General features: G+C 34.7%; 1 protein-coding gene across 3 annotated transcripts in view; it reads left to right on the top strand.

Moving 5' to 3' along the window:
* Window positions 1–26,832, top strand: part of LRBA (LPS responsive beige-like anchor protein) — a 781,201-nt gene that overhangs the window by 582,064 nt on the left and 172,305 nt on the right. For all 3 annotated transcript variants that reach the window (XM_042983782.1, XM_042983784.1, XM_042983783.1), the window contains 2 exons: window positions 604–719; window positions 5,697–5,809. In XM_042983782.1, the coding sequence (XP_042839716.1) occupies window positions 604–719; window positions 5,697–5,809 (229 nt within the window). The remainder of the gene's footprint in view (window positions 1–603; window positions 720–5,696; window positions 5,810–26,832) is intronic.

Here is a 26,832-nt window from a genome sequence, read left to right on the forward strand (position 1 = left end):
CTATTACTAAGCTGTACAAAAAAAAATTATAGTTTCTCTTACCTTTATCCCACCCCATGAATACACACCTAAAGAGTTTAGAATCCTTCTTTCCCCTGTCATAAAGGGTATATAAGAATAATATTAAATTTAAAATGTACAAATGTATTATCTTTAAGAAAACTGTTAATAAAGATGTGCATACAATTTTAGATACATTTCTCAATTACTATAACTCCTTTTATATCCGTAAATCAGTAAGTTGTTAATCATACTATTATTGATCAACACTTATGGAACCTAGATATTAATAATGGCTTACTTTGTTGGGATGAGTACTGGGTGTTGTATTGAAACCGATTTGACAATAAATTATATTTAAAAAATAATGGCTTACTTTAATGCGTACAACATGTATCATGGACCCGTGGCCATTCCAAATCATGTAACCATTAACTGTGCATTGAAATATTTCTTCTATTCATTAGTATAACATGAATAGAACTTTTCACAGTATACAGATATCATTTTGTATATCAAATGTGTAGAATAAGCACAGATATTCATTATTTTATGATGTAATTAAGCTTAAATCAATTCTACACCAAATTCTGTTTTTTGCAGGCGTATTTCATTAGCTAGTCCACGTCAGCTTTTTAAAGCTTCTAATATGACCCAGCGATGGCAACATAGAGAGATTTCAAATTTTGAGTACTTGATGTTTCTCAACACGATAGCAGGTAATCTGGGCTCACGTTTTGACTTATTTCAAATGATAAATTATTTTTTTGAATGATAGATTATTATTGTGATATTATTTTGAGTACTAGTATAAGTAGCTTACTTTTATTTTCCTTTTTTAAAGTTTATTTATTTATTTTGGGGAGGGCAGAGGGAGAGAGAGAGAATCACCACTGCAGAGCCTGACTCAGGGCTCGAACTCACAAACTGTGAGATCATGGCCTGAGACAAAGTCAGCCGCTTAACCGACTTGAGCCACCCAGGTGCCCCTTACTTTTATTTTCATTATTACTACATGAGTACCTTATCAAGAGTAATTTTGGTAATAGAGTTTATGGTTTTACATATAAACAGCTGGCTATTTGAATAAATTCAAAATGGGTGCACACCCATTATACTTTTTCCAAAAATATAAAATGAAAATTTACAATCTTACTAATATAGTAAGAATGGATGCATTATGGAATAGTAGAAATGAAAAGCCATATAAAATCTTAACCTGTTAATAACTTAATTATGAATATTATATGATGAAACAAAAATGCAACATGGAAAAAAGCAAACTGTGGGTAAAATATTAAGTAAAGGAATACTTATATTATGAGCCATATATGAAAATCTGAAGAGTAAATGGCTCTATGAAAGGTCTATAATCGTGTAGTATTAGTGAACATCACCCATTGAAGCACTTACATTTGAAAGAGAGTAAGAATAGAAATGTGTCATTACTTTTCATTTGTGATAACTAGAATGAAGAAAACATTGAATGTATTTGTGTGACATTTGAGATTCACTTCAACAAACTGACACAGTTTGTATTTGAGGCACAAAGATACTGAGAGAAGTTATTTTAAGTATGTATATAAGCATTTACATGGTTCTATAGCAAAGGGGTATTCAAAGTGCTATGGGGACTAAAAGGGCAGAGAGAAAGGGAAATTCTGTTATACTCATCCAGTTGATGGGAGTAAGGAAAAAATTAGGAAAGATTTCATGTTCGTATAAGGATGGATTTTACTTTAGGGGCACCTGGGTGGCTCACTCACCCAGTGAGTGGTTAAGCGTCTGACTTTGGCTCAGGTCACGATCTCATGGTTCATGGAATCGAGCCCCGCATCTGGCTCTGTGCTGACAGCTCAGAGCCTGGAGCCTGCTTCGGATTCTGTGTCTCTGTCTCTCTTTCTCTCTTTGCCCCTCCCCCACTCACATTCTGTCTCTCTCTCAAAAACAAATAAACATTAAAAAAATTAAAAAGCAAAGGATGGATATTACTTTAGCAGAGGTGGTAGTTGGAGATTAGAGGTGATGCCATGTAAAACTGAAGGCATAAGGAAGCATGTAAAGATGGGAAAATATGAACTATAGCTAGAGAATGATTAATGGTATAGTTTATATATATGTATATGCATGTGCACATGTAAAGCATGTATTCGTAAAAGTATAATGAGAAAGAAAATTAAAAAGTTGTTATGGAGATACATTGTACAAGACTTTCTGTCAGTTTGAGGAGTTAGCAGCCAATTCATTGGGAAGCTTGCAAGATTTTGAACAAATAAATGATATTAGAACTCTATGGAAAATTAACTTGCAGGCAGAATGAAGGATAAACTGGAGTGGAGAGAAACTTGGCAGAGAGCAGAGTTAAGAAGTAATTGTATATAAAAAAAAGGGGGCTTGCATTAAAGAGGTGACAGTGGGAATTTAAGGATTAAATAACATAAGATTTACAAGGTACAAAACATTTGACATCCAGATGACTGAATGTAGGGGGTAAATGGGAAGAAAGTGTTACAAAAGGCTTCCAGGCTTCTGGCCTGAATCATTAGGAAAATGGTGGTGCCATTAACAGAAAGGAAGTCAGAGAAGATTGATCTAGGGAAAGATGATGATTTTAATGTGTAGCTAGACATCCAAATTAAGATATTAAAAATATTTTTTAGAAGTATAGGTCAAAGAGGGTATTTGGAATTTGGAGATAGGACATGGAATTTCATCTGCATAGATTGGAAATCACCAGGAATTAGTTGAGATTACCAAGACAGATAATACAGAAAGCAGTGAGACAAGGTCTAGGATTGTTCCTGTGCGTGGCAAGAAGACAAAGGGAAAGTTAGTAAAGAAGAGAATGAGTGATCCCAGAGTTTATAGACTCTGGGATCTATAGACAGAAAGGTCTTGGTCACTTGTATCAAATGTTATTAGAGAAGTACAAGAGAATTAATAATGAGTACAGGCGATACCTTTAGCTTTGGCATTTGGGAACGTGTTGGTTACCTTTGGGGTTTATTTTATTACTTTAAACTTTATTTTGAGAGAGGGAGAGAGGGGAGAGAGAGAGAAAGAGAGAGAGAGAGAGAGAGAGAGAGAGAGAGAATGTGACCTGGGGAGGGGCAGAGAGAGAGGGAGAGAGAGAGAATCCCAAGCAGGCTCCTGAGCCTGACATGGGGTTCGAATTCACAAACCATGAGATCATGACCTGAGCTGACATCAAGAGTTGGGCACTTAACTGACTCAGCCACCACCCAGGTGCCCCTCTAGGGGTTCATTTTAAAAGCAAACAAAAAAGGTTGATTATAAGAACTGAATGGTTGGAGATGAAATGAGAACATTAGATATAGATGATAGTCTTCTTGTATAATAGTAGAGAGAATGGATTAAGGCAAAGATGAGAAACCATGAAAGGGGGACAGAGAGAAAAAGTAACAGTGCAAGTTACGAGTGAGATAGGCTCGAGCTCAGGTGAAGGAATTACAGCTCACAAAGTATAAAGGCACTGTTAGAGAAGGTTGGAAGAGAGGGAGTATTATGGAAATGGGAATTTAAGGGCTCACATTGAAAAGTCTAAATTTTAGGGGCACCTGGGTGGCTCATTCGGTTAAGCATCCGACTTTGGCTCAGGTCATGATCTCACGGTCAGTGAGTTCAAGCCCCGCGTCAGGCTCTGTGCTGACAGCTCAGAGCCTGGAGCCTGTTTCAGATTCTGTGTCTCCCTCTCTCTCTGACCCTCCCCCATTCATGCTGTCTCTCCCTGTCTCAAAAATAAATAAACATTAAAAAAAAAAAAAAGAAAAGAAAAGTCTAAATTTTACCAGTTTAAGGAGGTGTTCATCTCACAGGCAGTTGAGGAAAAGGAATGAAGAAAGATTGAACAATTGTGTTGGACTTAGATATTATGTAACTAATAACTGACAATATTTTTAAGTAGTAGTGAGAGAAAAAGTTAAATGGACCTTTTTAATTAAGCATGTGGTAAGTCAATGAATGCATAGATTGAATGTGCAGCAATAATTAGGAAGCAACATTTATGAAATAGTCTATTCTCATATAGCTTCTTTTGTGCCTAAAAGTGTTTTTTAAATATTTTCCCCAAATACTCTTTTTGAGGAATAGAGCCAATAATTTATTTTGGATAGTTTTTATATACCCTAGAAGGTGGGTTGGGTCTTAATGTTGTTTAAGATTTCTTTTATGCTATTATCTGTGATACATATAGGTTCTCATGACACTATGATACATTTCCCAAAAGGCAGTCCAGTAGGCATTTAGTAACTATATAAAGAATTAACCTTACTTAGTAAAAGTCTATTTGCAGTGAGCTGGTGCATACTCTTTTTTTGAAGATATAATAAATTTGATTACTTAAGAACAGACAAGATGATGATTTTACTAACATGTTTACTAACATCTCAATCAGAAGAAGAGGGAAATGGATGGAGAGAATAAAAATATACTGCTTTTTGCCACTTAGTTTGGTTACTTTTTTCTGGGAGAAATTAAAATTGACCAAAATAGGTAGTGACATAATGACCTCTGAATTAAAATTGTCCCAGTTATTCATGTTTTGTTAAGACTGTTTCCAGGTCATTCAAGGAAGAACTGTGTTACTCTAATAGTCCTCAAGATGAATAGAGTGAAATGAAGTTAAAAACATCATAAGGAAGGCTCAGATACCAAGCATCTGTGTGAAGAACTACTTTAATATTCAGCTCTATATTGATATGACATCAGCATATATTTGAGAAAGAGAAAAGATGATAGAATACACAATAAGAAAGGAATTCAAACAATATTAATATACTTGTCTCCCTTATATTTTAGTGGTGAAAGTCTGTTCACATTAAATCTAACGAAAAATAGGTTTTAGACTAGTAAATAGTGGAGCTGGGATTCAAATGCTAGTGTTTTGATGTTAGAAACAATGATACGATCCACTATGCTGCTCCCTAAAATAGTGATATCCAGAAAACTGCTGTATATAAGTAGCAGGGCTATCTCATCCTTTGTTTTATTCATAATTTTAATAGACCTAAATGTGTCATTGAATGTCATTAGTTTAGAAGAATTGTAGAAGAGTATGTGGCAGCATTTATGAGTGGGGGAAAGCCAACATTGATGATGCTGCATGTTATATTCAGAGGATCATAGAATTTGAAAGCTGTTGCAGAAATTTTAGAGTTATTTAGTACAACTCTCTTATTTTACAGATGACTAATGAATGTCCGCAGAGAATAAGTCACTTAAATTTGGTTGATTAGCTGCTTGATTGGTTGGCTAATTAATGGCAGAGAAAGGATTCTTGTTTTGAAAAGCTCTATGAGAATTGAAATTTTTTTTAAGGGTTGATAAAGAATATTTTGTTTGATGCAGGCCTTCAAGTAAGAAAAAAATAGTCAAGTGTATTTTATAAGAACAGAAACTTGGGGCCAGAGTATCTGGGTTTGAATATTATTTGACCATCACTAGTTACACGGTTTTAGGCCAGTTTGCAACCTTTTGTGTCTCGTTTTTTTATCTGTAAAATGGGGGATGATAATTCTGTAGGTTTATTATAGGATTGAATGAAATAATACATGTGTAACACTGAGGACAATGCCTGGCACTCAGAAAGTTATGTTGTTCTTATTTTTAGTAAATGATATCCCTGAGTCAGTTTTATTTTCTTATTCTAAATGGAATGACTTCTCTCTCTCTGTCAGGACGGAGTTACAATGACTTAAATCAGTATCCAGTGTTTCCCTGGGTCATCACTAATTATGAATCAGAAGAATTGGATCTTACTTTGCCAAGTAACTTCAGAGATTTGTCCAAGGTAATTTCTCAGTAATCCTCTTAAACAGAATTGTCTTGCATATAACAATAAATTTGATTATCTTTAATTTTCACATTACCTTGTAAAAATCTTTTTATATAACTATAGCTTTAATATATTTATCTTTTAAATGTATTTTCACTTTCTGAAAGTGAAATTTAAAATTGAATTTAAAATTTAAATTTAAAACTGAAAAATTTGGAAAAATGGATGATAGAAGTTGATAAGTTAAAAGTATTAACACTTGTATTCCTTTTTCCATGTACATTTAGGAAGACATTATTCTAAAACATTAACTTCTTTTAAGGGTGTTAGTAATTGTTAACACATGTGAGTAAATAATGGCCACCTCTCACTGGCACTTTTATAAAAAGACAAGTAACTCTTCTGCACTTCTCCAGGTGTCACACCTGACTTCTTTGCTACCTCAAAATCAATCCTCTTTAAATATAATTTTGAATTGTATAAATCCAGTGCTTGAACCTTTCTTGACTTACAGTAATTTTTTTTTACTTTATTAAAAAATTTTTTTTAATGTTTGTTTATTTTTTGAGAGAGAGAGAGAGAGAGTGTGAGCAGAGTAGGGCAGAGAGAGAGGGAGACAGAATCTGAAGCAGCTCCAGGCTCTGAGCTGTCAGCACAGACCCTGACACGGGGTTCGAACTCACTAACTGTGAGATCAAGACCTGAGCCGAAGTCAGACGCTTAACTGACTGAGCCACCCAGGTGCCCCTTGACTTACAGTTATTTTGACTGCAGAATAATTCTTTCCCAATTCAGTGTCTTGCTTTCTCTGCTTTTTATGTTGCTTTCCCTACTTTGTGAGTGAATGACTCTAGTCCTTTAGGTCACCCCCACATAGGACCATTACTGTTTTCCTTCCCTGATATACCACTATCTGCTTCTTTCATAACACCTAAATATCCTGCATTTTACATGTCCTTCTACCTCTTTGTTTTGGTTCTTCTTGTCTCTCTCACTAAGCTCTATATGATAGAGTTCTTGTTCACCATTATTTTTCTGATGCCTTGCACAGAGCCTGCCATTCACTAAATGTAGTAAATAATAAAATATATGCGACATTTTCCCCAGGTTATAAAATATATTAACTGTATTTGATTCTTTAAATGTAAAACATGTAAATAATAAAGCAAAAGTTACTCCTAATGGACCACATATCAGTAAGGAATAATTACATTTTATATGTATACACTCATGTATATACACATTGACACATTCACCGTTTTTTAACTGTTTTCCTATGTCTTAGGTTCTTCAAGAACTTTCCTTTTCTGTCCTAGACTGTCAGTAAATAGAGTATTCTGTACCATCATTTTGTGATATAAAATAAGGTTATATGTCCTTTTTTTCTTTTAACTTTTTTTCATAGAGAATTTCAAGCATATATAAAAGTAGACAAATTAGCATAATAAATTTACAGCTACCAATTACCCTGCTTCAACAGTTGTCAACTCGTGGATTCTCTTATTTTATTTTTATATTCATTTTCTTTCTGCCTTCTCATAGTACTTTGAAGCAAATCCTAGACATAATTTTATTCATAAATATTTCAATATGTACTTCTAAAAATGAAGGTCCCTTTTTAAAGAATAACCATAATACCATTTGCAAACCTAAAATAGTATCAATAATTTCTTAATATCATCAGAAACCTACTAAGTATCACATTTCCAATTAAATTACAACTTTCATAATTCTTTTTAGTGTGTTTATTCAGATCAGATCCAAATAAGGACCACATAGTGTAGTCAGTTGATACTGATTAAGTCTTAAGTCTCTCTTAATTCTGTAGGTTTCTCTTTCATCTTTTCTTTCTATCTAATTCATTAGTTGAAGAAACATATTGTTTGTTGTATATATTTCCTCATAGTATGGAGTTTGCTTATTGCATCCCTGTGTTATAGTCTAACAGGTTCCTCCATCTTCTATATTTCATATAAGTTGGTAGTTGGGTCCAGAGGTTGATAGAATTCAGATTGGATACTTCATAGGAAGTTTTTGCCTTCTTCTGTCAGAGGGCGTGTAGTATCTTCTTTATTTCTCTTTTGTGATGTTAGTAGCCATTGTGTAATGCCTAGATTCATTGGTTCTGTAATGACTGAAAAATCATGATATTTACATTCTCTCACTCTAATTTCATTTGTTATTGGGGACCCATTCCCTTCATCTACTGTTAGGTTATTCAGTGGTACATTGCATTGGAAAAGCAGGATAAACCTTTAAATTTTTCTCCTCTTATGTCAGCTTTTAAAACAGTGAACTGGTTCCTAACATCCTCCAGTGACACCTAAGTTTTTAAAAAACATCTTCATGGGGTGCCTGAGTGGCTCAGTTGGTTGAGCGCCTGGCTTCAGCTCAGGTCATGATCTCACGGTTTGTGAGTTTGAGCCCCACATCGGGCTTGCTGCTATCAGCACAGAGCCGGCTTTGGATCTTTTGTCCCCCTACCTCTCTGCCCATGCCCCGCTTGCACTCTCTCTGTCAAAAATAAATAAAATATTAAAAAAATAAAAATAAAAAACATCTTTATGAACTCGTAGACCTAAATGTATTTGATGTTTCCATCCATTGCAGTTATTATTTTCTCTGGTGTCCATTCAGTTGTTTCTGTTTCTGACCACAAGGACCTTCTTTAAATTGCTCCTGAGTCATTTTAGTATAATCTTAGTAGTCTTTGATAACTTCATGCTGTCTTGTGTGACAAAGTGCTCCAGTCTTAACTCTTATATTTTCTGGCAGTTCTAGAATCATGTATTTCTTTAAGGAGTTATTGGGAGCCCTTTTAAAGGGAGATAATATCTGAAGACTAGTTTGGCCTATTGTGATTGTTACTGCTGGATTTGTCATTATTTCTCGGCCCTTTTAGAATGACTTGGGAAGAAATTTAAGATGAAATACATCATAAATTGAAATTGATTTCTCTAATTTAAATTTAGGATCTTATGTCCTTTAATGTATCAGGAGTCTGAGACCCTGCACCCATTTTTCAGATGGGCAGGAAATCCAGTCTTTCTCCTAAGTACTTTCATTCATAATTTCTAGCAAAACCTAAAGAATTTTTATATATTTATCTAACCTAGAGGTTCTTTGTTGCTTCTCCCCTGCCTGTCTCTTGAACCAGTCATTCTAAAGTTCTCAGGATGCCAGACTTCTTGCTTTTAGTGCTGACTTATTCCAAGAATATGCCTAGTTCTTCCTTTAACTCTTGCAAGTCCATTTAAGGCCATGGTGAAGTATTTAAATAAACCTCTACTGATTACCCAGTCATAGCAGAAGTGCAAGGCTGTCAGTGATTACCATCTCAATCTGAGGATCACTTCCTTGTTTCTGAAGATCCCCATATGCAGGTACCAGTTCACTGCCATATTCAGTTTCTTTCACATAGAATCCAGGAGCTTCCACTTTTCCGGTATCAGAGGGAGAGTATTCCCTTCTTTACCCACCTCAGGATATACCCTTTTATGCCCTAGCATGATTATTATTAGGAATGTTTGGGAGTAACCTCTACTCTGGATCCATAGGATATAATGTTTTTTCACACAGTCCAGATAATCACGGTACTCATCAGTGATGTCAACACAAAGGTTAACATTTTCATTATGACAAATAGCGGTATTCAGTTACTGGCCACTTTCCCTTTGATTATCATACCTTCTGTCTCTATCCCCCATCTTTGCGATCGTCATCTGATCCTGTAATGCCTCGTGTTCTCTTTCACCTTTATCCCTTTGATGTTGCTTTTCCCATCATCTAGAAATTTGTACTTCCATGGTACTGTCTGTACATGTCTATTATAACACATTACGTAATCTATTATAATTTTGACATTTTTTTTTCTCTCTGTTCCCTCTTAAGGGAAATTATTAAATAGAAAGATTCCATTAATTTTTTTATCTCTGGTGTCTGGTATAGTTCTTAGAACTAAAAAATTATAGCAGTTTGTATATATATATTTTCACTTTAAAAGAGTTTTAATTTTCAAGAGAAAGTCTTTTTTTTTTGCAGATCATATCTGATAAGGGATTAATATCCAGAATATGTAGAGAACTCTTGAAACTCAACAAAAACACAAACAACCTGATTCAAAACCGGGTGAAGGACTTGAATAGATATTTCTCTAAAGAAGATTTACAAATGGCCAATGAGTACATGAAAAGGTGCCCAACATTACTGATAGTTAAAGAATTGTAAATCAGAGCCACAAATGATATACCACTTCACACCCATTACACCTGGTATTGTAAAAAAATATAAGCATAACATAACAAGTGTTGGTGAAGATGTGGAGAACTTAGAGGACTATTGTACACTGTGGATGGGAATGTAAAATGGTACAGTTGATATGGAACAAGTTTGGTGCTTCCTTAAAAATTAAAAATAGATTTACTATAAGATCTAGCTATTCCACTTCTGGGTATATATTTAAAAGAATTTACAGCAGAGACTGGAAGAGGATTTGTATACCCATTTTTATATTCATAGCAACTTTATCTACAGCAGCCAAAAAATGGAAGCAATCCAATATCAATTGGTGGATAAATAGGTAAACAGAATGTGGTATATACATACATACAACTCCTTAAGGAGTTAGGATACACACCACAAGATGGATGAGCCTTGAAGACATTATGCTGAATGAAGTAAGCCTTTCACAAAAGGACAAATACTGTATGGTTCCACTCATATGAGGTATTTAGATTAGCCCTAATCATAGAGACAAAGTAGAATGCTGGTTGCCAGGGGATGGGAGGGAGGAGGGAGGGAGGAATGGGGACTTCTTTAATGAGTATAGAGTTTCAATTTTGCAAGATGAAACAAGTTCTGGAAATTAATGGTAGTGACGATTGCCCAACCGTATGAATGTACTTAATGCCTTTGAGCTGTACATTTAAAAGTGGTTAAAATGGTGGGGGGGCACCTGGGTGGCTCAGTTGGTTGAGCACCTGACTCTTGATTTTGGCTCAGGTTGTGATCCCTAGGTCATGGGATTGAGCCCTGCGTCAGGCTCCATTCTGACATTGGAGCCTGTTTATGATTCTCTCTCTGTCTCTGTCTCTGTCTCTGTCTCTGTCTCTGTCTCTCTCTCTCTCACTCACTCTTTCTCTCTCTCTCTCCTGCTCATGCTTTCTCTCTCTAAATAAAAAAATATATTGGTAAAAATGGTAAATTTATGTTCTGTATATTTACCACAATTTTTAAGAAAAGGTCAGCAAGGGAAAAAAATATTAGTAAACTGGACACAAAGTAGAGGTTTGAAAAAGTGCTTTCATGTTCTGCTTTTGCTTCTCTGTGATCACCTTGAGAACATGCCTGGGTTAACCTGCTAGAAGGATGTGACTAACACATGGGGAATGTCTAGGTTGTACCAGCAGAAGCCATCTTAAGCCAGCCCTCAGCTGACTACAAACACATGACTGAGTATAACCAAGAGAACTAAATCTGGCCCAGAGTAGTAGAATTTCCCAGGTAACCCATTGACTATGAGGAATAATAAATGCAGAAATGGTTGTTTCCTGGGGTCTTTGTTTTTATTTTGTTTTGTTTTAGAAAAAGGAAAGCTTTACTTACATTTTGGTATCATATTTGTTATAAAACCCTGTAGTATTTCACTTGAATCTGTAGAACTCTCTAGTCTAATAATTGAGGACTGTGTATTAGTTTGACTTGTATAGTGAGTCATGCAGTAAGTCAGTAATAAAAACTTGCCAACTCTTTAATTCTCAGGCTATTATGTCCTCTCTTTCCATTATTTGAATTTTATGTATGTAAAATTAAAAATCTCATCTTTCACTAATTTGTTAAAATGTAAAGTTTGCCTCACAAAATAAATTGCATTTAAATAAATAACCTTTCTAGTGTTCCAGAAAAATTGCCTGTGTAAAATTTTTTAAACTGAGTCTTTCAGTTTGGACTTCTATTTAAGCACATAGCTTAAGATTTTTTTTGTGCTCAGGAGGGTTTTTGGTAGGCTCTTCAAGATACAGTGGGTAGTAAGATGGATTATAGACAGGGTGCATGTTTCTGTCTTGATAGAACAGTTACTAATGGTGATGAGTGGGAGGCTGTTTGGAAATTTCTGCTGAGGTTGTAATTCTGTCTTCTGCTATCATTGTACCTGAACAAGAGCTCCCATAACCCTGTTGCCTCTTCCTACCATTGTTCTTTGCTAACTTCCTCTATTCTCTGCCTCTCACCTTGGTTCTCTATCCCACTAAAAATCTTGTATGAACAGAGGAAAGCCTCCAGTTTTTTCTTCTTACTTTTTTTTAATGTACGCTATATTGTGTTTTTCATTATGAGAATTCATTAAAATAATGTCAGCAAAACGCTGTAGTAAATGATTTGCCAGCAAAATAGAATCCTTTTTTAAAACCAAATTTTATTTATATGTTACAGCTATTTCTAAGGAACTTGACAAATACTTTTGTTGGGTGGATAAAATACTGTTTTAACTAATGCCTTTGTAATTTATCTTCTGTATATGATAAATAAGTTTGTTTTTATGCCATACTAGATGACCAATAGTAATTTTGCTCTTTTTATTTTTTTAGATTTGTAAAACTGGTAGAGGGCCTTAAACTAAAAGAATTGATTTTGTTAGTCTATCCATATATGTCCATATCCACTATACATATATAGAGGCATAAAAATATAATTTTGATGATTTAGTGCCTTTAATTATAGTAGTGGTATCCACTTTTATATTTTGAGAGATTTCGTGAGAGATTTATACTTTGGGCTGAGGAAAGAATATAAAGAATTCTTTCAACAAGAACTGAGGGATACACCATTGAATAGTGAACAGTAGTAATTAGCAGGGCTAGGAAGAAGTGGGAAGCTCTAACATTCAACCACATATCTTGTAACTTAGCAGCAGTAGTTCAAATGCTATAAAAGTCCTTCAAATTCAAGAAAATGGAATTCTAGTTCTAAGTGTTTTCATTAAATATTGATGGAAATAAGTGAATTTGGAATTAACTACATTATTTTAGGTGAAATAAGCATATTAGATTTTTGAAAATTGTGCTTTGCATGTGTAAAATAATAGTAACTGTCTACTTTATAAAAGTATATCATTCCTGTTGGCATTAAAATCTTCCATAATGTTTACAGTGTGATTCAGTTTGCAGATATCTGTTTATATACATACTTTCAGGGATACATCTCATACATAAAATGAGTTGTTTCTGTATTAATAATGATTATAAGAGAATTATATTAAAATTTTTCTCATAGTATGCATTTAGCAAACATTACTATTTGTTTAAATAAACTTGTGAAATCATAGAAAACATTCTGTGCAAAGTTTAATTTAAAACATAAACAGATCTTATCCCCATTCTTAAGTAGATTATATACCCTGACTGGCTTTAAAATGTATTGAATTATTTATGCATACTTATGTCCATTTAATTTCCTCAATGCTGTTTTTTAGAGGAGTTTTAGCAGCTTTGATACAATGCTACAATTTTACTTGGTAATTTCTTCCACGTTGCACAGGGAATTTTCTTTCTGAAACTGAATTAATATAATCAACAGCCTTTCTTCTGTATTATTTTTCTGATCATTCTTTGTGAAAGGGTTAGAAGGAAAATGTAAAAAAAAAGTCTTCTTGAAGGTATAAACTTTTATTTTATGCACAATATCTCCTTGTAATAATTACAAATTAGTATTGCCTGTTGAGAAGATCAAATAGTCTGAAAATCTGATGAAAGTTAATTTTTTTTTGTATGGATATATTGAGAAGGTCCTCACTTAACATAATGGTTTAATCTATTCTTTCAAAGCTGAAAAAAGGTAGGAATGAATTTTGAAGCTGATTTTTTTCCTTCGCTTTCCCAGTTATTTCATTGCTAGTGTAAAATCCTGACTGATGGGGAAAAAAAATCCTGACTGATGAGAAGACAGATCTAACCATGCATAGACTTTGGAGTGACATTAATCTGTATTTTACAGAATACATTGATTTTTATATTTTGACAACCTTCTTGAAAGAGATAAGAATGAACATTTTCTTTTTGTCTTTTCTATATAAGAAATTATAGTTAGGACAGGAATATATTTACAAAATGTCATATCACAGAAACAAATTATGATGGCAGAGTGTTTCAGTAACAGGGCTCTCTTTGTAGATTGGGAAGATTTTCTTTACCACTGTGATTTTTTTTTCCTTAATAGGGGATTGATTGTGTAAACCAGTTTTCCAAGAGAGGAAAACCCAGATGATCTGAGGCAATTATTTCTCTTCTAATTGATCAACATAGTTATTTTGGAATATTTAATATGTATATGTACTGTCATCTGAATACCTGTTCCAAAAGATGAGTTTGTTCTTAGATTGAAATGCAGTTGATAACCATTAACTTCCAAATGAAAACTGCACAACTAAGAAAGAACATGCCACCTTATTGTTGTTAATTAATTTTTATTGAGAACTTACTTTTTGTCAAGCTCGTATTTAAGAATGTTACATGTGTTAACCCCCACAAAGCCCTTATAAGATAGGTAACGTTACTTATTGTCTTTTACAGAGACAGGAACTGAGGCACTATGAAGTTAAGCAAGTTGCATAAGGTCACACAGGTAGTGGGTAGCACCAGAATTTAAACACTAAGCCAGTGGTTTTCAAACTGCAGTTTACAGCTAACATTTTAAAAAATGAATAGAAAAAAAATTAAAGATAATAAATAGAGAACAAAAAACAAAAACCAAATAAACAAACAAAAAACAGAATCAGACCTCCACTGTAGAGAACAAACTGATGGTTGCCAGAGGGGAAGGACGTGGGGGGTTGGGCAGATACCAAACCTGGGATGGTTTGGGTGGTGAGTGGGAGATACAGGCTTGCAGTTATGAAATGAATAAATCATGGGGATAAAAAGCACAGAATAAGGAATTCAGCCAGTGATACTGTAATAGCAATGTAATGGGAGAATTGGTAGCTATACTTGTGGTGAACATGGCCTAATGTATAAACTTGTCAAATCACTAAGTTGTACACCTGAAACTAATGTGATATTGTGTGTCAACTACTCTCAAAGTGGATAAATAGATAGGTAGATAGATTTTGTAGAGAAAGAAATGAATAAAATTACAAAGTATAACATGAGGAAAATATCAGTGTGCATTATGTATGAATCTTCTGCTTAAGCTGTGTGTGTGTGTGTGTGTGTGTGTGTGTGTGTGTGTGTGTGTACATGTGTGCACTGGGTTATGGTTTATGTGACCTATTTCTTACTATAAGTTTTGGCCCAGAATGTTTGAGAAAATACCACAGTGTGCTATATTGCTTCTACATTTGCCATCAATTTCTGAGTCTGTTTTAATGTTATTTTGTCAAGTTGCCTTTCACCTCTCATGCTGAAATACAAGGTAAAATGCAGCCAGCATTCTATGGCTTTAAAGAGGAAAGCTTTTCCAAATTGTTCTTCTTAGTGTGCTTGTCCCAGGTTATGCTCTACGCCTTTTTTGCCTAAGCCTGTTTTATGAAAAAAACTGAATGTTTGCTTTAAACTATTGAATCCCTGATGTTATAACTTGAGTATTCATTTATTTTTTTCTTTTGTTTATTGAATAATATTGTGTGCCAGGGACTCTTCATTTCTGGAAATCCAAAAGAATAAAATTAGGTAGTTACTCTCCTACTAAAAAATAAACTGAAGGCTGGGGTGAAAATGAAGAAATGGCCAAGGTATAAGCAAGTATTTTATTTTTTAATAATTAAAGCTTACATTCTTAAAATGATGGAAAATACTAAGAGAGTTTGAGGTAGAGGGAAAAGAAAATTAATCATCCATTTTTCAGCTTTAGAGTGCAAGCACAATATGAGCTGTTCTTTAGGTTCAGAGTGCAGAAACAAGAAAAGTAAATATTAGGGGGAAATGAACTTGCACCACAATTGCTTGATTCTTCCTTGCAGTGTAGGATTCTAAGGAGAATTTACTATTGCCATATCTTCAAATTGTGGTCCAGGCCCTAATAAATCATAGTGGTTTTTTTCCACCAGGATTGCATATGTTACAATGCCATACCCATTCACAACTCTGTTGAACTAACAGCTTCTGTTGCCCTAATCTGGATCAAAATGTTTCTAATGAGTAAATTCTCAGATAACTTAAGAGAATTGAATGACAATACTCTCTTGAATTTACTTATTTGCTGATGAGTTGCTATTATTTGTCTGTAGCATTTATTGGCTTTTTCTTCTTTCTCTCTCTCTCTGTTTAAAGCAAAAGTAGGTGATTTTCTCTGTCTCTCATTTATCTTTTACCATTTGGTTGTGTATTTTTATATGTGAGATATGTCTCTCTAACACACGCATTTAATATACAGCATTCATCTTGACCTGGAATTGACTACCGACATTTAACTGTTGTTGATCAGACAGCACTTCTTTATCTCTTTAAGTTTTAAGTGCTGTTTCTGACGAATGCCAGTCCTTTTAGTCCTGCTCTGTAACAGATATACCAGGAATCAGTATACCATCTAGATGTCACAGAGGGAAAAGAACACTCTTTTTGGAGGCGAGGGGAATATTGTTTAAATATGATAGGTGTTATAACCTTTACTTTATTTTAACTTATTAGGCTTCAGTCAAACCAAAGGAATTCAAAAGTTTTTAAAAACCTTATGATATTACAACAGCAAATATTGGATCTTAAAGCATTTCAGTAAAATGTAAATACAGAGAAAGAAATTAATTATCCCATGCTCGGATTTTTCCTTTCCTTTCCTTTCCTTTCCTTTCCTTTCCTTTCCTTTCCTTTCCTTTCTTTCCTTTCCTTTCCTTTCCTTTCGTTTTCTTTTTTTTGGCTGATAAAATATGTTTAAAATATTTAAATCTTGGTATCAAATATGGATGCTGTAATGTGCCACAAGGATGTTGAGGAGTTTGGTATAAATTATATTCTTGCTTTGGAGAGTTTACAGTCTAATCAGCAGAAGAATTATGTGGGGAGAGTTTAGAATATTATTTGATTTGGATTGTGAGGGAAGCCCTAGTAGGTGCCTTCCTATGTAAACACACATTTTACTTATGCTATCTTATTTAATCTCCTCAACAGTACTATAAGGGATGTGTTATTATCTATATTTCACAGATAAGGAAACTAAGATATAGTGAGGTTAAGGAACTCGCCAAGGTCACACATTTTCCCAGTGTTAGGCTCTCAGATATGTCCATGTCAGTGAACTGGTAGGCTTTAGGGATAAGTGGAAAGAATATTTTAGATTGAATACTTGCATTTATGTCCACTTGTTTCCCCAAATCCAACTACTCTTCCCTTTATCTTGGCATAAGGGACAGAGGTGTACTTGTTAGAGAAATTATACCAGAGAAGTTTCTGATTTGAGAAAACCAAGAACAACAGAGGAAGGGTTGAAGGGAAAGAATGGAAAACAGGATGAACTGAAAGCTTTAAGTACTGAATGTTGAAGGCCCCCAGACCCCTTTTGCTGTCATGCTATCAGAACTCTGGCAGCCAGGCTTATACCAGCCCCACCCTGTAAGACAGAAGATTGTATTACTCTTTGGACGTATTGACTGGCTCAAGAGAAAAGACCTAAGAAATGTTAACGATTTAGAGATTCCACTTGGAGCCCACCTGATTTCTCTTCAGTGAAGTCTGCCAGCTCACAATGCTACTTAGGCTTGATGTACTACATCAGCTCTTTTGTGCCTCGTTCTAAAACTGAACATACATCCAAGTGTTAGCAAACATTTAAAGACAGTCTCCATTGTCAAAGATGACGAAGACTAAAACAAATAGAAAAATGAAAGAAACCAGAAGAAACAAAGACAATTTAGGAAACAGAAGAAACCTTAAAAACAAAATCAGAATAAATATCCTCACAGAGGTAACAGAAAACTCAGGCATTAATAGAGAAAGGAAAATGATCCTATAGAAAGCAGAATGTTAGGGCAGATGGTTTTTAAAAGACATCAAAATGATATAGGAAAATAGCCTAGAAAGATAAAATTAGAGGACTAAAGTAGGAAATCTTTGGATTTAGATAACACATTATGTCAGTCTGCTTTCATTTATTAGTAAGGGACGTTTCTCAATTACTTAATTGGTAGGAGGGGTGGTCCTAGATAGCAAACAGCTATTTAAATATATTTTTATAGGTAGTATTATATAGTTATTTATGTGATACTGAAGAAAAATTTTCATGGGTACACTGATCTTTTTAAACTTTAATATGTGTTCAATGTGATGTATTTAGTTTAAAATATGGTTGTGCAACTCTTCCCTCAAAATGTAAAATAAGTTCAGCAAAGTGTGAAAGGTATATATGGAGAGAGAGAGAGGTTGTGGTGCATTTAGAAGATTTGCTGAAGTTTCGTTTTTAAATCAGGAAAATAATGCTTTGTGTGACTTTAAAAAATTTACACTTATTAAGTATTAGCACTCTTTAGAGCAGATTTGGTTTTCTACTAGAAGCTACCTTTTATGAGAAGCTTTCAAATGACTCTAACAGAGGTTAACCTTACACTTAATTTAAGCAGCCTTCAATGACATTGTTTTTTAACATTAGTCAGAATATGATAAACTGAAGTAACTGAAATGGATTGTGGTTAATATTACTGTCAGGGTGATGAATAATCCTGACATACACCAGCAACACACTGCCAGTCAGTAATCCTCAAAGTTAAGTATTTATTCTCTAATCATCCTAAGTTACTGTGGTGTGGAGTGACCATTTATTATTATTTATAAATGAATTATTTTATTTGCACAGCATTGCCAATTTTATCCCTTACTACTTCCTGTTTTCTTAGTTTAGTGCTGGATGTGCTAACTTGGGTAGATTCAGAGGAGGGAACATGTATCTACCATGAATTTACATAAAAATTGTTTTCAAAACACCTAGAGTTTGGGTTGTGTAAGTTTAATAAGTACTGGTTTATAGTAGCAATAAGGTTGATAGTAAGCTATACTTCTGATTTCAGGGTGTGTGTGTGTGTGTGTGTGTGTGTGTGTGTGTGTGTGTGTGTGTTTATGGGGAGTAAATGTAAGTAGGAAGACATTTTAGGAACCTGAATATTTGTAGTTTTCTTTATATACCTGTATGTGTCAACTTTTCAACTTGTTATTCTTATATTTCCCTCTGATCATCAAAATTTATTTTATGTGAATATGTGGTATGTTTTGGGGGGGCAGTTTTTTTTTAGTGAGGTATAATTGACATCAAACATTCTATCAGTTTCAGGTATACAAAATAGTGATTTGATATCTGTATATATTGCAGAATGATCACCATAATAAATCTAATTAAACATCTGTAGTGTGCATTTTATAGTGGGTAATGTAGTGTCTTTTAGTCACATGTCCACATTCTTGTCCAATTCTTTATTCCCAAAGTCCACTTATTTAAATTCAACACAAGTTTATGTTGAATAAATGTGCTTACTCAAAGAATTATTAATTTGCCAACTAAGTTTTGTAGACGTTATTCTGAGGACTGTGCCAGGAACAAACGTGGATGCAATAGTCTCCACTTTTTAAAGTTTTATAACTGAATGTATGTTATGTATGAGCCATTTATAGGAGAATAATATAATCAGAAATATTTTATTTCTGTATGACTTAATTTTAAACGGTTCCACTTTCAGAAAAGGATTTTTTTTTAATGTGAGTTCATGATTTATGATGTGAACCAACTTTTTGAAAATGGAAAAAGGGTAAATTCTGAAAACAAAAAACACTGGCCTAGTATAAAAAGTAAAATGATGATTAAATAGGTAAATTTTTTAATGTTAGGAAGAAAAGAAAATCAGTAGTTCTACTTAGAAATATATCCTGTAAAACTATATTAACTTCTTTTCTTTAAAAATGTGTTTTGATTAAGTTAATAAATTATGGAAGTTATAGATGTAATGTGACATATCTCAGCAAATTATTTGAAAATCTGAGTGATACCTTTCTGATAATTAGGCAAGATGATTAAAAGACATTAATAGTGTTCAGAACTGTTCAAATCACTTATAACCCTATTGTTTAATGGCTTTATAAACTTAAGGTATTTCCTTATTGTTCCTTTGTTGTATTCTGTTCTAGGCTCTGATTTGTTAAACAGTTTCACTAATATTACAAATTGATCATACAAATTGCTTTGCAGTTAATTAAAATAAAAAGCTTTTTAAAAAAATATTTACTGATTTTTAAGAGAGAGAGAGAGAGAGAGAGTGAGCACGAGCAGGGGAAGGGCAGAGAGAGAGTGGCACAGAGTATCCAAAACAGGCGCCATGCTGACATCAGTGAACCCAATGCAGGGCTCAAACTCATGAACTGTGAGATCAGGACCAGAGCCAAAGTCAGATGGTCAGCCAACTGAGCCACCCAGGCACCCCATTAAAATAAAAAAAATTTAGATAATTTTGGCAAAATCGAATACCTGAAATATTTGAATGAAGTACAAAGAAATAATATAAAGTTTTGCATTTACTCTTAGAAATTTCTAGTACAAAAAAAAACAGGAAGAAAGGATAAAGAAAAGTCAGTGTTAAAAACTATAAATGGCAGTAGTCTTGTTAATGGGAAGGAATATAAAAATGTGGCAATTTTTACTAAACTATAGATTCTGGTGCTCTCAAGGGGACTGTTCATTGCAAGAGGTCTTTTGATTCACATATACATTATATATATAAGAGACTGTCTTACTGGAAAGTTAAAGCTGATGATTTAGATTATTTAGTTGACTATATGCTTATTATCAACCAACAGTGTTTTGGCTTTTCTAAAAACAAATTGGGTCAAATATATTTGTGACTCATATTGTGACTCATATTGTGACTTCTGATGCAGCCTAATTTTTAAATTTTTTTTAATGTTTATTTTTGAGAGAGAGAGAGAGAGAGAGAGAGAATGTGCGCATCAGCGGGGGGAGGGGCAGAGAGAGAGGGACACACAGAATCTGAAGCAGCTCCAGGCTATTAGCTGTCAGCACAGAGCCCTACATGGGTCTCAAACTCATGAACCGTGAGATCATGACCTGAGCCGAAGTCGGATACTTAACTGACCAAACCAACCAGATGCCCCACTAGCAGATGCAACCTATTTTTAATCTATAATATATTATAAGGGTACAAGGTAAGGGTTGAAGTTCAGTTTTTACAAATGAAAGTCCAATTCTTTCAACACTGTTTCATGAAAAGACTGTTTTCTCATGAAATGTCTTGGCACCTTTGTTGGAAATAAATTAACTATATGTGTGGGTCCATTTCTAAGCTTTGTTCTGCTCAATCATATATCTTTTCTTATATCAGTATCACACTGTCTTGATTACTGTAGCTTTATAGTAAGTCATAAAATCAGGTCATATGAAACCTCTAACTGTACTCTTTTTTTCAAAATTGTTTTAGCTTTCCAGTCCCTCTATTTTTTCATATAAATTTTGGAGTCATTTTATCAATCCAGCTGGGATTTTTATAGGGATTATATTTAATTGGTTAGGCCATTTTTGCTAAGAATGCTATATATAAAAAAAAGACAGTCTTTCAGTCCATGAATTTGATTCCATTCATTTAAGTTTTCTTTAATCTCTAATGTTTTGCAGATTTTGGCATGCAATTCTTGTACATATTCTGTTAGTTTACCCTTAAATTTTTCATATTTTTAATAGGTATAAAATTTTCAACTTCAGTTATTTATTGTTTGTATACAGAATTACAGCTGAATTTTGTACATTGACCTGTATTTTGCAATGTTGCTAGACTCAGTTATTTTTATTGGCAGCCTTTTGTAGACTTTTTGGGACTTCCTGCATACAAGAATATATCATCTCTGAATGAACACTTACTACATTCTATGGAATATTGACTAGAAGTGTTAAGAATGTCTTGTCTTTGGTATTAGGGTAAAAGTATTCTTTTACCTTTTTGTATATTAGCTATATGGGTTTTTCATAGATGCCCTTTATCAGATTGAGGAAGTTCTATTTCTAGTTTGTTAAAAGTTTTATTATAGTTGGATATTGAATTTTGTCAGATACTTTTTCTGAAGATAATCATATGGTTTTTCTTCATATATTAAAATGATAAATTTTATACTGGTTAATTTTGGATTCATTCCTAAGACAAACCATATTCGATCATGATGTATCATCCGTTGTAATAAACTGCTGGATTTGATTTGCTAATATTCACTTACGAATTTTTGCATCTGTGTTCAGGAAGTATATTTGTAATGTCCTTGTCTAGTTTTGGCTTCAGGGTAATGCTGGCGGGATAAAATGAGTTTTGAAGTTATTCCCTCTTGTTCTCTTTCCTGGAGAAGATGGTGTAGGAATTAATTTCATCCTTAGTGGAATTCATTAGTGAAACTATTTGGTCCAGGAATTTTATTTCTGGGAAGGTTTTCTTAAAACTTTGAATTAAATTAATAGATATAGGGCTATTCCTGATACCTTTTTGTTCTTGAATGATCTTTGGTAGTGTGACTGTCTCACAGAATTTGCTTATTTCATCTTTTATGCTTGATTTTGGTAGTTTGTTTTCTTTCTTTCTCCCCTTCCCTTCTCCACCCCCGATCAGCCTGGCTGTGTAGTTTATTTATTCTTCTGTTGCTTTTCCTGTGTTCAGTGCTCTTTGCTTTTTCTCCTACTTTTCTTCTTGATTTGGATTTAATTCCTCTTCCTTTTTTGGGATTTTCAGGTGAATGCTTTAATCTTTTGATTTGAGATTTATTTTTCTTTCTGATGTAAAAATGCAATGCTACAAATTTTTCTCAAAGCATTGATGTTACAAAGCCCAACAAATTTTTATATATTGTATTTTTATTTTTATTTCATTCAAAATATTTTCTAAATTTCCTTGTGACTTTCTCTTTGACCCATGGATTATTTAGAAGAGTTTCCTACCCCCCACCCCCCACAGGTTTGGGGATTTGTCAGACATCTTTCTCCTGTTGATTTCTTGTTTAATTCCATTATGATTGTTGAACATACTTTGTATGATTTTTATTTTTAAAAATGAGTTGAAATTTGGTTTATTGCTCAGAATATGGTCTATGCTGGTTATTGCTCTGTGTGTACTTGAAAAGAATATGTATTCTGTTGTTGGGTAAAGTGTTCTATACATGTCATTTACAACCAATTAGGTAAAATTGGTTAATAGTGTTGTTCATATCTTCTATATTTTCACTGATTTTCTACATGCTGTATTGATTAATGTAAATGAGAGGAGTATTGAAGTCTCCAACTACAATTTAGATTTGTCTGTATGTTTTTTTTATTTCTATCAATTTTTGTTTTATGTATTTGAATCATTTGTTTTTGGTACATATTGTGAGTTGAATTGTGTCTCTCAAAATGATATATTGAAGTCCTCACAAGTACTAGGGTACCTGTATATATGACCTTATTTGTAATCAAGTTAAGATGAGGTCATTAGAGTAGGCCCAAATCCAATATGACTGGTGTCCTTATAGGAAGGTGAAAACACCATTTAAGACAGACATCAGAGGAATAAATACCATGTGGTGATGGAAATAGAGATTGGAGTTAGGTTGCCACAGTCCAGGAACACCTGGGGCTCCAAGAAACTGGAAGAAGGGAGGAAACATTTTCCCGCTAGAGGTTTCAGAGAGAACATGGCTCTGCCAACAAGTTGATTTTGGACTTTTAAACTCCAGGACTATGAGACCATACATTTCTATTGTTTTAAGCCACCCTCAGTTTGTGGTACCTTGTAACAAGAACCCTAGGAAACTAATTTCAAACTGTTAGGTTTTCTTGATAAATGGTCCCTTTATCATTATATTTGGTAATATTCCATGTCCTGAATTCTTTTTTTTTTGATATTAATATAGCCATGGCAGCATTATTTTATTACTTGCAGTATTTTTTTCTATTAATCTACCTTAAAATTTACTTATTATTTTCTTAGCTGTGTCTACTCTGCTCAAGGTCATCAGAAGAATTCTTCGCTTCTGATTTTTGTTTGTTTCTAGCATTTATATTTGATTCTTTTTTTTATAGTTTCCTTCTCTGCTGCAATTTCCCACCTGTTTGTGTAAGTTTTCCACTTTTTCTGCTAGATCTGTTAGTATGTGAATTATAGTTATTTTAAATAACCTGTCTGATGGTTCCAACACCTATATTATCTCTGAGGCTGGTTCTTTTGATTGCTTTGTTTCTTCACAGTGGGTCATTGTTTTCTTATTATTTTAAGCATCTCATAATTTTTGGTTGAATTAGAGACTGGGATGTGAATAATATTTTATGCCCAGAAATATGGGTGCCTTTTCTTATATCAGCAATTTGTGTGGGGAGTTCAGTCCATGTAGACAGTCGGTGAGCTCAGTTGGGTTTCTTGTCACCATTGTTACTTCTAGCGTAGCACGTTTTCACAAATTCCTTCAGTTCTTCCATTTGAATTTGTCCTTAGCATGGGCCCTAGGGTGTTAGAGATTTTGTCTCACTGCTTCTGCTCTACTCTCTGGCAGGCCCTCAATGCCTGTGCCACTGAGGACTTTTTCTCTCTCCTCTGTTGCCTTTCCCCAGAGGTAGATGGCTATTGCTCGTGACCCAGTGTAAGGCTTATGGTCGGGGTAGGGCAACTTCTTCATTCCCCTGATCCAGCATCACTCTGTGATGAATGCTATGGGTTATTCTCAGTGGGCCTTCTCAGTGTTCTTGCCCATACTCTGCATGACATCCAGACCCTTTCTTGTGTTTGTGGTAGGTCTTAGGCCAGAGAGATTTTCTCATCCCTCTTCCAATAATAGCAAACCTGTCTTTTGGACCAGTGAAGAATCCTGGCTCAAAGATTTTCCCCCTCTTCTGGGTAAAAGAGCTTTTACTTTTACCTTACACCAGAAGCAGTAGATTTTTGTCTGGTCGTAGGGATAGTATAGAGTTACCTGTCTCTCTTCCGGACCCTGGGATGAGAGCATTGGTATTCCTCCTCCATCAGCCTAACAGTTTTTATTCATTATAAGAAAAAGATTTGGGGAAGTGGGTAGTATTTTGTGCCTGTCCTCATTAATAGCAAATCACGTTCTATCTCTCAAAACTAACTGATTGTCTAAGCCACCTTGTTTGTTCTTAGTTGCTCCCAGTCGTTGACGGTGTTCTAAGACCTATCAGTGCCCCAAAAGTAAGTGTCTCAGTCAGCAGTACGTGCAGGCTGATTGGATGCCAGACCCTCGGGCAAGAGCTTTTAAAGTTTACAAGTAGACCTCTTTCAGGGAAAGACTGGGAACTGGACATTGAGCCCCCAGATGATAGCCTGTTAAAGAACTGTTTGTTTGCTACAAACGGTGAACACAAGCCCTGATGGCCACAAGAACCAGGTGATCAAGGGGTACATTTTCTAGATGGCAGCCATGAAAGCTGAAGTGCCAGACCAGTGTACGAGCTCCTTCCAGGGTGACATTGGTGATTTGGAGAGGACTACATACAGAGAGAATGCAGATACGGTGTCTGCTGGCTTCTCTGGTCTCAGGGGAGGATTGCAGTTCCTAGATTTGTGTTAAATTAGGATCCTGACTCTGAGGCTGCAGCTTTTAAGATGTGCAGATAGGCCTCTTTCAAGGAAAGACTGGGAGATGGGCGTTTCTGTCTGCTCTCTCAGCGCTGAGCTCTGGGGGATGGCCAAGCTGAGTCCTCCTGAGCCAGTTAAGAACTGTGTTTCTGTTTTTGTTTTTGTATTGTCTTATGGTCTCATGGACGCAAGCCTCCTTGGCTTTCAGAGCTAGGCATTCTGGGGGCCTTTCTCACAGGTGGAAGTCTTAAACATTGGGGTGCTACATGTTAGGCCCAAAACCATCACTCCTTAGGGAGGAGCTGTGAGTTGTGAGTTCCTTCCCAATTGTATGTCTTGGAGGTGAGATTTACGGCAAGAATGTGTCACAGACTTTCGCACCTGTTATGATGTGGGCTTTTTTTTCTCATTTGCCTGATGTGTAGTGCAGCTAGTAGCAGGATTTCTTCCAGAGGGAATTAATCCATGTGTAACTGTAGATTCAGTTTGTCCATGGGAAGAGGTGAGTTCAGGAACTTATGTCATCATCTTGAACTGAAACTCCTGATGTCAATGCTCTTAACCATTTCTTTAAGTGGAGAGTTGAATCTATCTGAAAATGAATAGGCTTTATTATATCAGGTTTGGGCCTCTTGGGTGTTTACCATTTTCATAATTACTTAAAATGTTTTTTCCCTGTGGCCTTGGATTGTCAAATTGTTTTTTTGGGGGTTCTTCCAGGCATTTAGCTCAACACTGGCATTGGATTATCAGATTATTCTAATCAATTTATGTGCCTTTCTCAAAGTCAGGTAAAAATCTATCACTTAATGTGAACCGTAGCTGAATAACATAGAACTACAGAGGCTACTAAATCTACCAGTGTGAGCATTCGAAATGATTTAGATTCTACATAGGTACAATAAGTAAAACGGAATACTTTCTTTTTCCCAAGATGTGTTCGTTAAATTGAAATAGTATAGAGGGTATATGTTTAATACCACTTGCAAGAAAGTGTGTTTTCAAGGGATTAAAAGCTACTCTGGTACTTGAAAACAAAAGTGCTTATTTGTTAACTCTAAAAGCCACAGTAGTGTGCCAATGAAATTTTCTTCTTGACAATATTAAATAAAATGTAGAGTGTGTGAAGATAAGTGCTGAACCATTTCAGCCATATATAGCATGTGACAAAATACCCTAAAAGCCAAGGTTGAGTAAAAATGCTGATCAGGCTGTTTGTTATACTTGTCATTTAGATAAAAGAGCTGCTACAGCTGACACAAAATAGTTGCTGCACCCCCTAACAGTGGCAACATGGCTTCAATGACAGAGGCTGTTCGTTTATTTTCTTCTTTTGCTGGTGGGGGAAGAAGGCAGGTGGTGGAGATGCACAGAATAAAATTCAGTGGCTTCTTTAAAAAGCCTTAGGGGCACAGAGAATGAAAGGCTGGTACGGGGTTAATGGATGCAGATATATAAATACAAAAATTAACAGAAAAGTAAAGCCATAAACTTTAGTGACCACACTTAATCTATT

The sequence above is a fragment of the Panthera tigris genome, chromosome B1 (assembly GCF_018350195.1).
Source record: "Panthera tigris isolate Pti1 chromosome B1, P.tigris_Pti1_mat1.1, whole genome shotgun sequence".
In the NCBI taxonomy this organism is placed as follows: domain Eukaryota; kingdom Metazoa; phylum Chordata; class Mammalia; order Carnivora; family Felidae; genus Panthera; species Panthera tigris.